This window comes from Taudactylus pleione, unplaced genomic scaffold (genome assembly GCF_031769625.1).
Source record: "Taudactylus pleione unplaced genomic scaffold, aTauple2 ptg000314l, whole genome shotgun sequence".
Taxonomy (NCBI): Eukaryota; Metazoa; Chordata; class Amphibia; order Anura; family Myobatrachidae; genus Taudactylus; species Taudactylus pleione.
The window spans coordinates 6,199,632-6,213,557 of record NW_028284715.1 but is presented as its reverse complement, the minus strand read 5'-3'; the positions used below and the strand labels follow the sequence as shown (position 1 = coordinate 6,213,557).

At 43.2% G+C, this 13,926-nt stretch overlaps 1 protein-coding gene across 14 annotated transcripts in view; it reads left to right on the top strand.

Annotated features, from left to right (window-relative positions):
- The window catches only part of RIMS2 (regulating synaptic membrane exocytosis 2), an 801,312-nt gene that overhangs the window by 647,646 nt on the left and 139,740 nt on the right, over positions 1-13,926 (top strand). For 2 of the 14 annotated variants that reach the window (XM_088442645.1, XM_088442659.1), the window contains one exon: positions 4,808-4,840. The exons of the other annotated variants lie outside the window; for them this stretch is intronic. In XM_088442645.1, coding sequence (XP_088298771.1) covers positions 4,808-4,840 — 33 coding nt within the window. The remainder of the gene's footprint in view (positions 1-4,807; positions 4,841-13,926) is intronic. 14 annotated transcript variants of the gene reach the window in all.

The window sequence follows — 13,926 nt, the reverse complement described above, 5'->3', positions numbered from 1 at the left end:
ATGTGTTTTTACAATTCTGATTGGGCGCTGCAGTTGCTGGTGTCTGCATGTAAATGTGTCATCATAATATTCTATATATGATTCTCACTTTAACCATTGTAAGTTCCCTTTCCAGAAAAATAGCTCTAACATTTCCATTCACACTTTGCAACAAATGAGAATAACTATTCTATGATATTATAAAATCGGACACCAGCAACGGCCTATTTAAAAATCAAACCTATTATATCTTGCCATAATCTATTATACGTTATTCAGTTTTGTGATACACGCCTTAAATAAACATCTTCAAATCATGTGGGCGTCACTTGTTAATTAGTAATTAGGGCACTAACCTATAATGGATTCTTTGTTCTGTTCTGTAAAAACAAAGACACAGATAATTAAGACCCTAAATATTACACCCAAAAGATAACACATTGCTGGGGTAGTTTAGAAAACAAAAGCAAGCATCTGATTGGTTGATATGAGTTTTCATAATTAGCAGCTTGCATACATCGCCACATTATATTTTCTGTGACCCCAATTAGTGGTAGTAATTATTGATTATGATGCCTGCATATTCAAAGACAAGTAGAAGTTTGTGCAGCATTAGTGTACTCTGGGGTATTGAATACTTTATTAATTGGCTAAAAAGGCAGCAATATGTTCTCAGAGATGTTTGTTAATTAGTGGAGATGCTTCATGCATTATATCCAGTAAGCGGGAATACACTGACATAACCACTAAGTACATTTTGCACAGATCTCATCCCAAATCTAGCACTTTATAATGACAGACCAAGGGGTCCTCAGCAGTAGTGGCCCAGACTATTAATGATTAAGTACAATGGAGCAGAAACCCCAAGCTTGAAGTTGATTGCAGTGTCATAACTAGGGTCTTTGGAGACCAGGGCAAAATGAAAAATGCAGCCCCCCCAACTGTGAGTGCATGCCAAAAAAGTTGACACACCACCATTTCTCGACACTCTGAGAACATTCCTTTCCATTCTATATGCACCTTAATGCCCCCAGTAGTAGTGTCCCTTATGCAATGCCCCCAGTAGCAGTACCCCTTATGCAATGCACCAGTAGTAGTGCCCCTTATGCAGTGCCTCCATTAGTGCCCCTTATACAGTGCCCCCAGTAGTACCCCTTATACAATGCACCTTATACAGTGCCCCCAGTAGTGCCCCTTATGCCGTGCACCTTCAGCAGTGCCTCCTATAGTGCCCCCAGTAGTGCCCCTTATACAGTGCCCTTAATGCAGTGCCCCAAGTAGTAGTGCCTCTTATACAGTGCCCCAAATAGTAGTGCCCCTTAAACAGTGCCTCCAGTAGCGCCCCTTATACAGTGCCCCTTATACAATGCCCCTTATGCAGTTCCCCCTGTAGTGCCCTTTACATATCAGACAGACAGACAGAACAAAAAACACAAAACTGTACTTACCCAAATCCCCGCTTCTGCACCCGCCGCTGCCTGCTTCTCCTGTCCCACTTTGCACTATGGGAGAGATGTCATGACGTCTCTCCCTTCACCCACTGCGGGAGCCGGAAGGAGGAGCTCATGAGTGAGCTCCATCCCAGAGCTGGTCGTGGGTACAGCAGCCAATAGTCTGTCTGACTCTTATTGTCTGCAGTGCTAACACACATATACCGCCACCGGCAATGTGTTTGTTTTAGTATGTAGTGCAGCGGACCGCACTGAACTGCAGCCGGGAGGGGCAACGCCCAGGACACGTGCCTCACTCGACCCCCCCACGTTACACCACTGGTTGATTGAGCTCTTGTTACTAGCGTTGTTATACTTTTCTATTACTATTGTGAATAATAATTATGCAGTAAAGTTATCCACAGTATATTACAATGCACGCCTCACAACAGTGCTGATTTTGGTGGAACTCTCCAGGCTTATGGACTTCAGAGGGGACGTGGCTTAGAGGAAAACAAGTGGGACTTTTTTGGAACGTGAGCCTGCTTGGGTGGATTAGGGTGGGGTTGGGTGAATTGGGCATGTGGTTTACGCATTTAGGGGTTGGGCCAATTTTGGCCCATTATCATTGGCTAAATGTAGAAATGTCAGCCTTCGTCCTATACAGAAAAGCCTGGACCACAGATTTGTGTAAGGCTGCTCTCTCCATACTGTACACACATTTCTACTTTTGTATCAAGACTGATAAAAAAAAGTGACTGATGTCCTTTTAAAATTTTCTTCAAAGTAGGGACTCTTACCAGATGGAAGACCGCTTTTTTATCCTATTTCTATTGTGTTTTACTCAGTATCAGAAAAATTAGACATTTAATAAAACAGGTGAAGGTAAAAATCAACCAGTCATTAACCACTTAGGACATCTCTAAACTGTGTTAATAAAACGTCAGTCGGAATCCGGTTGATATGAGTTACGGCACATTTTTCCTGTGTGCCGCGTTTCATAAAGGTACCCAACATGATATTTCTTCTCATCAGAGTTGTTAACTTGAAAATGGAGCTTAAATATTAGATGTGAGATTATGAGGTCAGTGGTCATTTTGTAATCAGAATGTGTTTGGTTTTGTTGTTATTTTGGTTGTAGCTGTTCATTTTTGCTTTCATGTTTTACATGCCATTTGTTATGTATAAAATGGCAAACATGGGACATATATTCTGGAGAGGTGTTTAATGAGACCCATCAGTACACTTTGAAGCAATATAATCAATTTATTTTCTTAGTGCTTGCTCCTTCCATGGTTCCTAACTGTCAGCAAGTGCCATGTTCTCTCTACAGGCCCAGCGCATAGCGGGATAACTTGCATCTCCCCTGCTGTGGGGGTCTGGGAGAGAGCATACTGTAATAAGTATGAGCTATATATTTAAATTGTGGAGCCTTCTTTTTTATTTTTATAATAAAATACATAGTGGACAAGACAGTAGACATTACAAGCTTAAAATACAGACAAGAACCCTGCTAACAAGTTCTCTTTGAAATTACCATTAATCCATGTTGAAATCCCATGTAAAATATATCCTGTTGTATTGATATTTTTGTCATTTGTATTGAATATATATTATACTGTGTCTTCATAGTGCAGGAAAAGCATATTAAAATGACATTTGTATACAGTTGGATTACATTTTGCCATTATACAATGGGAGCCATTTGGACAGATTGTGGGTTACATGCTCACCTGAGAGCAGAGGCAAGATTGGCATTGTAGAGCCATTACCCAGGGAAACACTGTCCACCTGTTTCCTGCTCTTACTGGCATAAGTAAAGCAAGACATTTACTGTAGGATTAAAGTTCATGTGACAAAAAATAAAAAGGGCATTTAAATATAAAAAATAAGTTGTCCTCAGAGACTGTAATGCCAAACATTAAGGGGCCGATTCAGTCGCGTGCAGAGCCGATGTTCTTGGAGTGAAGCAAATTTCTTTACTAGTGCGCGTACGTCCCTAAAAACTCCTACGGTATATGCATTACACAGTGTACCTGCAAAGGCGCATGGGGACAGAAATATCTTGGAAAACTGCTGGACGTTCCTGGGAGGTGGCTAAACAGATGCACGGAGTGGTTGCGTACAGAGACGCTCAAGCACTCACATAAGCGCGATACTCAGACGGATAATCTGCACCTGTCACAGATGGGCGACCGCTGAATCAGGCCCTAGGACTTTACTTGAAAAAAATCAAACATATTTTATAGAAATAAGAATAAAGTGCTTAAAGATCAGGGTCTTGGTGAGGTACACAGGGCTGATGAGTTTAATATAACTAGCCGGATTACTAAGAGATATTTATGATTTACCTATATCAGTCCCACACTCTGATCAACCAACATCCATGTAACAAGTGGGTTACAATTGTTTGAATTCACCCGGCTGCTGATTATGGGTAAATCGAAATGTGGGGAATGGTGTAAAACATTTTACTCTTGTTCATGTTAAGGACCCCATACATCAGGGAAGGACTGTTGCAACTTCCCGATCCCCACATTCAGGGGTCGGGGCATCAGTGAAATCCAACATGTTAGATTTCCCCGATTTGCCGATCCCGACCAAAATATTATGGCGATCAGCAAATCAGGAACTTTCAAAATGTTGAATTTTATTGATTCCTTGACAGATCAACAATTCCGACCGGTGGATCGGCGGTTCCGGTCGGAATGGAGAATCGGCCACCTGATGCATGGGGCTCTTTACCTAGTATAAAACAATAACCCCACACATTGGGGTGCAACATGGATTATGCAGATGTTCTGAATAACAGTGTAAGTAGTTCATGCTCAGAAACTAGAACCCTTATTTGTGTATCATGCGTGTTAGACAGTTGTCTCTTTCAGCCTCATTTCAAAATGAATGGTTCTTCTACTGAGCTTGTCTTGGGCCATAGTGCTCTAATCACACCTTTTATTATAGCTTGCCAAATGGATCCATGATATAGCCTGAGATACTGGCATAACTTACATCTGTGAATATATTTAGCTAATAACAATGTAACGTAAGACTTGTATACATTTCTGTAACAGTGTTATTTGCTTGCTTACCTCTCATTGACTATAGTTATTAATTGCTCAGCTTTTCCAAGATGTATCAAAGGGTTTCAACTCCTCAGGATCTTCTGCGTAATATTGTTCTCCCGAATCCCATCTGCCAGGAGGCTCTTCCTGCTGTCCTCTTTGTTTCTATGTACCTGTTCATTCTGTGTCATCTGTGGCATTACAAATTGTGCCCTGTACTATTATGTGTCTAAGCCTATGTACGGTCCTTGTCCTTCAGTGTCAGTTTATCTCCTCTGTCACACACTCACTCCCATCTCCTTTGTCTCTGTCTGTCATTGCACGGTTTGGCCACAGAAGACTTGGACTCCCCGCGAAGACGAAACTCAGGTCTGTGTCTTGAATATTTGTTTCTTTCTTGTCACTGTTATCTTGTCTGTCCTGTGCATGCTTCTTTTCACCCTGAGAAATACTTTGGAAAACATAATGAGCAATGCTAAATGATGGCCTATTAAAGCCCGGTTCTGAGCCACACGCATCTCTAGCGCGAACGGATGTCTAAGGCGAGTACCAGTCCAGATTCAGAGCGGCAGGGATCCCGGACTGCACCACCCCCAACACTCCGGCCCCTAGAGCAGTCATCACGCCTACCCCATGTTGGGTGCAAGAGATAAGACTAAAATAGGAGTCCCCTTTGTATGCCCACAACATATCCAGGATTCACCTCTTTTACCAGCGAACACCCAACTGCCACCTAGAGAATAACGAGTTGCCTCCGACCCAGAATCGCTGTGACAAACGCAACGATTTGGCGTTTGCACAATCTGCAAATAATCGCTACATGCACTCACATTCGCGACTCAGAATCGGGCCTTATATTATATTAATTTTCAGCAATTTACTGGTCCTTATTTTTAACAACCACAAATAATATTATAAAAACCTTAGCAGAAGTATATTGTGGAATATTTAATTACTTTTACCTGGAAAGGCAATGTTTCCATTTTCTTAGGAGGAACAGCCTATGCATATAACACTGTAGAGTATGTTGTCTTCAGAGTAGTTTGGACAAATGGTGAAGAGTCAAAGGGGTATATTTACTAAAGTGCCGGTTTTTTAGAAGTGGAGATGTTGCCCGTAGCAACCAATCAGATGTACTTATCATTTGTCTAGCACCTTCTAGAAGATAATAGCTAGAACCTCATTGGTTGCTATGGGCATCAACTTCACTTCTAAAAACCTGCACTTTAGTAAATATGCACCATAGAATCAGCAGATGACACCCAATAAAGTTATCCACTAGAGGTATCAATCACACTTAATGTTTGATGCACCATAGGGAAGGTTATGGTCAATGGGCCTAATCTCATCCAACAATCATGCCCCTAAATTTATAATGTTCAATTAATAGCCTTAAATGTAAGTAACTCAAGGGCTAGTTTGTTTGGTTGTGAGTATGTCTGGTGGCCTCAGTCTTCCTTATGGTGCTCAGTGCCAGTCAGTGGAGTTGCAGTTTAGTAAATTATTATTTTGTGTTATGAGTCACAAGAGCAGGGTATGGCTATAGGTGACATTGGCCGTAACCATTTCTGTTTTTATCAAATAGTAAAATATATTAACCCTGTAATCCAGAGGTTCTGAAACTTTTTCATGGTACAGGTAGTCGCAATGCCGACGACCTGCAACAGAGATCGCAGTGAGAATTTATTTGAGAAGTGATTGACAGGCAGGTACTGCTTGTGGGTGGCAATGGGTGGGGGGGTGTGACTCAATTGCAGATGAATTGCAACCGTTTTCGGGGCGTGTTTCAGCCTGCGACTCTGATCCCATATGCAGCAGCAAAGGTTCCGGCGACCGAATGTGCGACTAATGGTTACGTCCTTGTGGCAGGTCTCAAAGGCAGCCACAGGTGGGCATCTCAATGCAATTACCGGTGGCATATGCTGCGTGTGGGATTGTAGCTGCGAAAAACATCATTTGCGATCATCACTAAATTAGGCCCAATGTGAGACGGGTGGTGTGTGTGTTTGGGGGAGACATCAGTAATCATCAGACTCTCTTATATCCAGGGACTCTCTTACAGTCAGGGTTATTTATTGTTAAAATCTATCTCTGGATGGATTATATCTGTAAAGTGACCAGAGAAGACCTGTTGTACAGTTCTATTAGTTAGTCACAATAGAATAACATTAGTTCATACATTAGTATTGTATTGCTTGTTTAAATACGCCAGGTCAGGTGTTGCTATTAGTTTGTAAATAAGTGTTAGGCATGATAGACATGAGAGTGCCCAGAGGTAGGTGCCGACCCAAAGTTCCATCTGGGTCAACTTCCCAATGTCTGGGTTGTTCAGTTGGTCGGTTATTTTTGTCAGTTGAGGAGTTATGTCTTTCCGTGTTAGGAGACACCTTATGTAACCAGCTGTAGTTGTCAGTAATGGTGGGTACACACTGGGCGATATTACTGAGCGACTGCACGATTACGACATCATAATCGTGCAATCGCTCAGTAATCGTGCACAAATCATGCACTCTTATGTCGGAAACGACCAGCGATGCGCACTCCCGCTGGTTGTTTCCGACATTGTCCATCGCCTGAACATGCAGCACAATCTGACGATGTCGTCAGGTTGCTGCATGTTGGGGAATGGGGGAAGAGAGCCCGGCGCTGAACGATAACGTTAATGATGTCGTTCGGCGGGTGTGCTCAATGTCATGAACAACATTGAGCACACTCTGCCGGGGACACACTAGATGATATCGCTCAGGGAGCATAACGTGTAGTGTGTATGCTCCTTAAGAGTGATTACCTCACAATCTCCGTAACAAATATTTCTGCAAGAGATTCTACAATATCCAGACTAATATGTTTAAATTTATCCTACAATATTTTTGAAGCAGTAACAATGATTTCTACTGTTCACTGCCGATGTTGTGATTAATGATTGGTTTCATTAAATCTTGTTAATATAAACAAAGACGTTGAAAGTGAAACGAATACTGTGAGCAGCCATTTTGGAGCCAAGTCATATTTGGCTATTTGGATATCAAACTTACAATTTCTACTTCTCAGATCTTTTACCTACAGCCATGGCCATAAGTTTTGAGAATGACACAAGTATTGGTTTTCACAAAGTTTGATGCTTCAGTGTTTTTAGACCTTTTTGTCAGATGTTACTATGGTACTGAAGTAACATTACAAGCATTTCATAGGTGTCAAAGGCTTTTATTGCCAATTACATTTAGTTTATGCAAAGAGTCAATATTTGCAGTGTTGAGCTTTCTTTTTCAAGACCTCTGCAATTCGCCCTGGCATGCTGTCAATCAACTTCTGGGCCACAAACTGACTGATGGCCGCCCATTCTTCCTAGTCAATGCTTGGAGTTTGTCAGAATTTGTGGGTTTTTGTTTGTCCACCCGCCTCTTGAGGATTGACCACAAGTTCTTACAGGGATTAAGGTCTGGGTAGTTTCTTGGCCATGGATCCAAAATTTCAATGTTTTATTCCCCGAGCCACTTAGTTATCACTTTTGCCTTATGACAAGGTGCTCCATCATGCTGGAAAAGGCATTGTTCATCACCAAACTGTTCTTGGTTTTTTGGGAGAAGTTGCTCTTGGAGAATTTGGGTTTTGGACCATTCTTTATTCATGACATGACACAGGACTGATGGTAGCACTCATCTTTCCTTTACTGGACAAGCGTTTTTCCAGATGCCCCAAACAATCTGAAAGGGGATTCATCAGAGAAAATAACTTTACCCCAGTCCTCAGCAGTCCAATCCCTGTACCTTTTGAAGAAAATCAGTCTGTCCCTGATGTTTTTCCTGGAGAGAATTGGCTTCTTTGCTGCCCTTTACACCAGGCCATCCTCCAAAAGTCTTCATCCTGCGCCATGCCAACAGTAAAGCATCCAGAAGTCATTCATGTGTGGGGTTCCTTCTCAGGCAAGGGAGTGGGTTCTCTCACAATTTTGCTTAAGAACACAGCCATGAATAAAGAGTGGTACCAAAACATCCTCCAAGAGCAACTTCTCCCAATCCAAGGACAGTTTGGTGATGAACAATGCCTTTTCCAGCATGATGGAGCACCTTGCCATAAGGCAAAAGTGATAACTAAGTGGCTCGGGGAACAAAATATCAAAATTTTGGGTCCATGGCCAGGAAACTCCCCAGACCTTAATCCAATTGAGAACTTGTGGTCAATTCTCAAGAGGCTTGTGGACAAACAAAAACCCACAAATTCAGACACACTCCAAGCATTGACTAGGAAGAATGGGCGGCCATCAGTCAGTTTGTGGCCCAGAAGTTGATTGACAGCATGCCAGGGTGAATTGCAGAGGTCTTGAAAAAGAAGGGTCAACACTGCAAATATTGACTCTCTGCATAAACTTAATGTAATTGGCAATAAAAGCCTTTGACACTTATGAAATGCTTGTAAATTTACTTCAGTATACCATAGTAACATCTTACAAAAAGATCTAAAAACACTGAAGCAGAAAACTTTGTGAAAACCAATACTTGTGTCATTCTCAAAACTTTTGACCATGGCTGTAGATGTAATTTGAAGCAATTCTTAGCAACGTATTTATTTGAATATGTGCCCTAAATAGATTTCATCCAACTTAGGTACATAGATCTAACACTATTGGCACTTTACTTTATCTTCTTTCAACACTTAAGGGGCCTATCCATGACACGACTTTGTGAACAATCCTGGTCGCATTGTTCACAAAGTCGAGTAATGGATAGCCGGCAAGGACCAGCGGTGCGCGTGCACGCTGGGTCCTTGCCGACCCCGAGTATCTATTGAACCTGCCCGTCAATGCTCGTCAGGTTCGGCATGTACAGAGATAGGAGGTCGGGCTCCTGCACTGAATGACGTTCAGTGAACGCCGTTCAGTGCGGGCACCGCACCTCGGCGACCTGAAGGTCTGAACGCTAGACGTTCAGTCTTTCAGGTCGCCTAGTGGATAGGCCCCTTTAGGATACTTTCTTTTAATGTGTCCCATTGACAAAAAAAAGTCTTCTGTGTTAAATGTATTTATTTGAAACAATGTACTTTATGAACATAAATTCAAATGTTAATAACAATATGGTGTATTCTGGAACACAAACAGCCATTAGCAAGAAATTAAGGGCCTGATTCAGACCCACTCGCGAGCGGCTGTCCGCTCGCAAGTGGGTCGATGGTCTGCACTGCGCATGCGCACGACGGAGGGAGCTCCGTCGTGCGCATGCGCGAGATGCGACGAGCGAAGCACTTTCCTTCGCTCGTTGTGTCTGATCAAAGGGGGCGTGCTGTCGATGTTGATTGACAGCACGCCCCCTTTGGTGGGCGTGCCGGGGGCGTGCCTGCGAGACAGAGGCGTTCACAAGGGAACGCCTACCGTCAGAAGCCGGCCCCACTGACATCACTAGTGATGTCAGTGGGAGTGATTTTGGCTCTGATAGAGCCAAAATCACTCCTGGCCCTGCGGTTGAAAAACTCAACCGCAGGCTTCTGGTCGCAGTGGCGATGGTCGCGATGGTCAAGACCATCGCGACCATCATCCTGCACGCTCGTATATGCTGTGGGTGGTGACCCACAGCTGTACGAGCGTCCAGGAGGACGCTCCATATTTATGGAGGTGGGCCCTGATTCAGAGCAAGCGCTCTGGTCAGAGCGTCCGGCTCTGAATCAGGGCCTAATATCACTGTAATATGCCAAAAGTTAAAAATAAGAAGGGACAAACAAAAACAGATGTTTAGTGAATATGCAATAGGACACGTGTCTCTCCATATGTCCAATTCGTCTTCCACCCCATGCAAAATATAAAAACAAACCTTAAAAAAACATAATTCAATTCAGTGCGATGTTTAGAAGCCGCGGGAGGGAGCTCCCAAAGCTACCAATACACCGCGCTGTTTGGACTGGCAAATAATTTCTTCTCGCACCCCCTGGGGATGCGAGGAGAAATCCGACCAATGTGCCGGGCGCGCAGCTGTTTTACTGCCTAGCGCGGAGCTAACAGCCGCGTGCCTGGCACTTCAGTCAGAGAATGCTGGCTCTCGCGCTTTAACACCTTTGTTAAGTCGTGAGAACCGGCATTCCCCGACATGACAGCGCACTGAAATGAATAGCTCCGGGAGCTCCCACCTAGCGCTAATCAATTCACGTTGAATTGAATTCCCCCCAATGTGAGAAGAGGTTACTTACACAGATCTTTCCCAAGGATACATGAAAAGAGAAAAACAAGTGTGATAGTGTAATACAAAAAGGGGATGTGCACAAGGAATCTGCTGTAATTCACTCCCCTTTTATAGGGCATAATAGGCCTTGAATAATGTGATGATATGCACTTCTATTATCTCTCCCAATGGTGTATTACAATCAATAGTCACATGCAGAAGGGAAACAAAAAATTTATTGTGTTATCTTACAAAATCAATGTATTCAGTAGAACAAAGGTAAAAATAAATTCTCATGAATAAGAACAATAAATGTTATATTGTGCTTATTCATGAATAAGTAGTCAGTACAATACAAAATAATACCAGCACTGAAAAATGGAGAACTGGGAAAAACACATTGGGAAAAGAAGAGTCCAAGTCGGCAAATCATTTTAAATATGTAATTTTATCTTAATTCTTCAGCAGCCTGCAATCACCTGTGGTGCAGGGGTAATGGGCTCCAGTAACAAAGCACAAACTGCATGGCCTGATAAAGCAATAAAACGTTATCTGATACTCCCGCGGGAAGTAGTCAACAGGCAGAATTATCTCTATAAAAGATTATATCACTAGTATGAAAGGTGATCAAACTTTAGCCCCTAAAAACAATCCCTGGTGACGCCCCAGGGTTCACGGACAGGCTTCCATCAGAGACCATGTCCCTGCGTATGTATTTTAATACAGAATGCAGTTAGGATGCCAGCGGACGGAATGCCGGACGTCAGTATAACGACGCCGGAATTCCGACGCCCGTCAGAATGCCAACACCACCATCCCGAAGAGTTCAAGAACTGACGTCTGCATCCCAACTGCCGGCGTTCCAAAGGAAAGTATGCAGTTTAGGGTTAGGCCAGGGACTGGGGGGTTAGGTTTAGGGGAGGGTGGGTTAGGGCTAGGCACCATGGAGGGGGTTAGGCACCACTCGGGGAGGGTTAGGTTTAGGGTGCAGGAAGGGGGGGTTAGGTTTAGGCACCACCATGGGGAGGTTGGGGTTAGGCATCACCGGTGGGGGTAGTTAGTGCTTGGCATCACCAGGGGAGGGTTAGGCTACTTACCGGCCTCTGTCGGGATCCTGAACTTCGGGATGCCACTGTCGGTCTTCTGACAGCCGGTCAATCATATGTATTTCTTTAATACATTTGGGCGATCTTTCATTTCTAATTGCCATGATAAGAAATTATTATTATCGGGTCTAGAACCCGTCGATTAATAAATATGCCCATAAATCTGCGGCAGCACACAAAAGGGGCATTGCTGTGTGTAATGCAGCAAAATTAAGTTATACTGGCTACTATTAAAACTCATGCACAGGAAGCAGGTTTTGTATCCCATAGCAACCAATCAGACATTTTCTTTCGTAGTCTAAACATATCTATAATCTACTGTCATTTATTTGGGTACAGCATTTTCCTCTGTGTACCAGTTTATATAAGTGTCCGTGAGTGTTGGAAATCATACTTCTGTTCTTTACCCCAAGTGCTCAGGTACCTGTAAGCTGGGAAATGTCTGCCCCTTCACCGTTGTGGGAACTAGAAGTTTCGGCATGCTAAGAGCCTCTGTTGAGAAGCTGCAAATTGCCTAAGCCCGATAAATAACTTAGGGGTCTATTTACTAAGCAGTGTTATGAGACAGAGTGATAAGTGATAAGGTGCCAGCCAATCAGCTCCCAACTGTCATTTTTTAAACACAGCCTGTGAGATGACAGTTGGGAGCTGATTGGCTGGCACCTTATCACTTTTCACTCTGTCTCCTAACACTGCTTAGTAACTAGGCCCCTTAGTTGCTGGAATAACAACAAATTGTTATATTTATACTTATTTTATGCAATCTTTGTGCCATATTGCCATGAGTTGATATTCGGTATTGTTCACAAAACTCCTTCAGTTTTATGGTATCATTTTCATTTTCAAATCAATATGCTATAATAATATCGGGTAGACTCTGGAGCGATATCGGGCCAATATGTTAATTCAGATTCGAGCGGAAACGCCATATCAGATGGATCGTTTAGTGTGTACAGCCAATCTGCGTTATCGATATCCACTAGGCGGCCGTGCTGCACGAGGGATCGTTCCATCCATCATTGCGTCATTCTGATGTGTACTGCGGATGCAATATTTTGCCGCCATATCTTACGGGTACACAGCGCTCCATTGTGTACCCAGCTTTTACGTATGGGTGAGAATGTGATAATGGGGGGGGGAGGCATGAAGTGGGGGAATCCTCAGTTTAGTGTGCTGAACAGAGGAAAGGGGTTTCTATTTTCCTTATAGTAGGTTCCATGCACGCTGGAGGTATGTTGCCTTCCTTGTACACTACATAATTATGTGCATTGTTAAATACTCATATTCCTGCATTGTATGTGAGTTTGCCTGTATGGCTTTGTCAGTACAGGGCAATAGACATGAAGTGTGCATTATTGGTAATTACCTCTGAACAAACAGCCTTACGCTGCACTGTATACAGCTAAACAGGTGCACATGAATGATGCTTGGAGACTATTTAATAGGTAAGTTTATTATTTTTAAGTCAGATGATCAGTAGAAATGTATCATCTGTGCTGCCAGCTGTGTAGTGACACAGGGGGAGATGTGCCATCCCTTCTAAAGAGGACCAGTGGGGGTGTTACTCACAGCAACCAATCAGCTGCTAGCTATCATCCGTCTAGTACATGCTATAAAATGATAGCTATAAGCTGATTGGTTGCTATAGACAATGTCTCTCCCCCATATAGAGGTATTACTGCAGGACATCCAGAGATGATAAAGATTAAACCACAGAAACATACTTCTGCATTCACCGGCCGTGTATTTGCTCTCTCACTACCCTGAGGGGGGAGTTCAGCTATTTCTTGGGCACCCGTTAGTGATGGACGCCCTACGGAGCTATTCAATTGTTTTACCGATCGGGCGTGAGTGCCATGGGTACCCATTACTTCTGCTCACACCCTCCGGGCTTTTGGCCACCCAAATATACAGTTTTGGCAGCGCGCCCAATAGTTTATACGGGTTTAGCTGCTTTAGTTGCATTTGGAGAGCGACATACGCAAAAAGTAATGATCGCCCAGTTTTCGCGCCCGCCAGCACAAACAATTGAATATGGCTCCTTTTAGATGGGAGACCAAGCGCGAGAGGGTGTGAAAACAATTGAACTCCCTCTAAGTGTGTCTTACATGTGTGTCAGGTAGATAAGTGTTTCCATGTTTTATTTCTCATGTCTGCTTTGTTTTTGTTCTCATAAGCCTCACTGCTTTCATTCCATTCCATT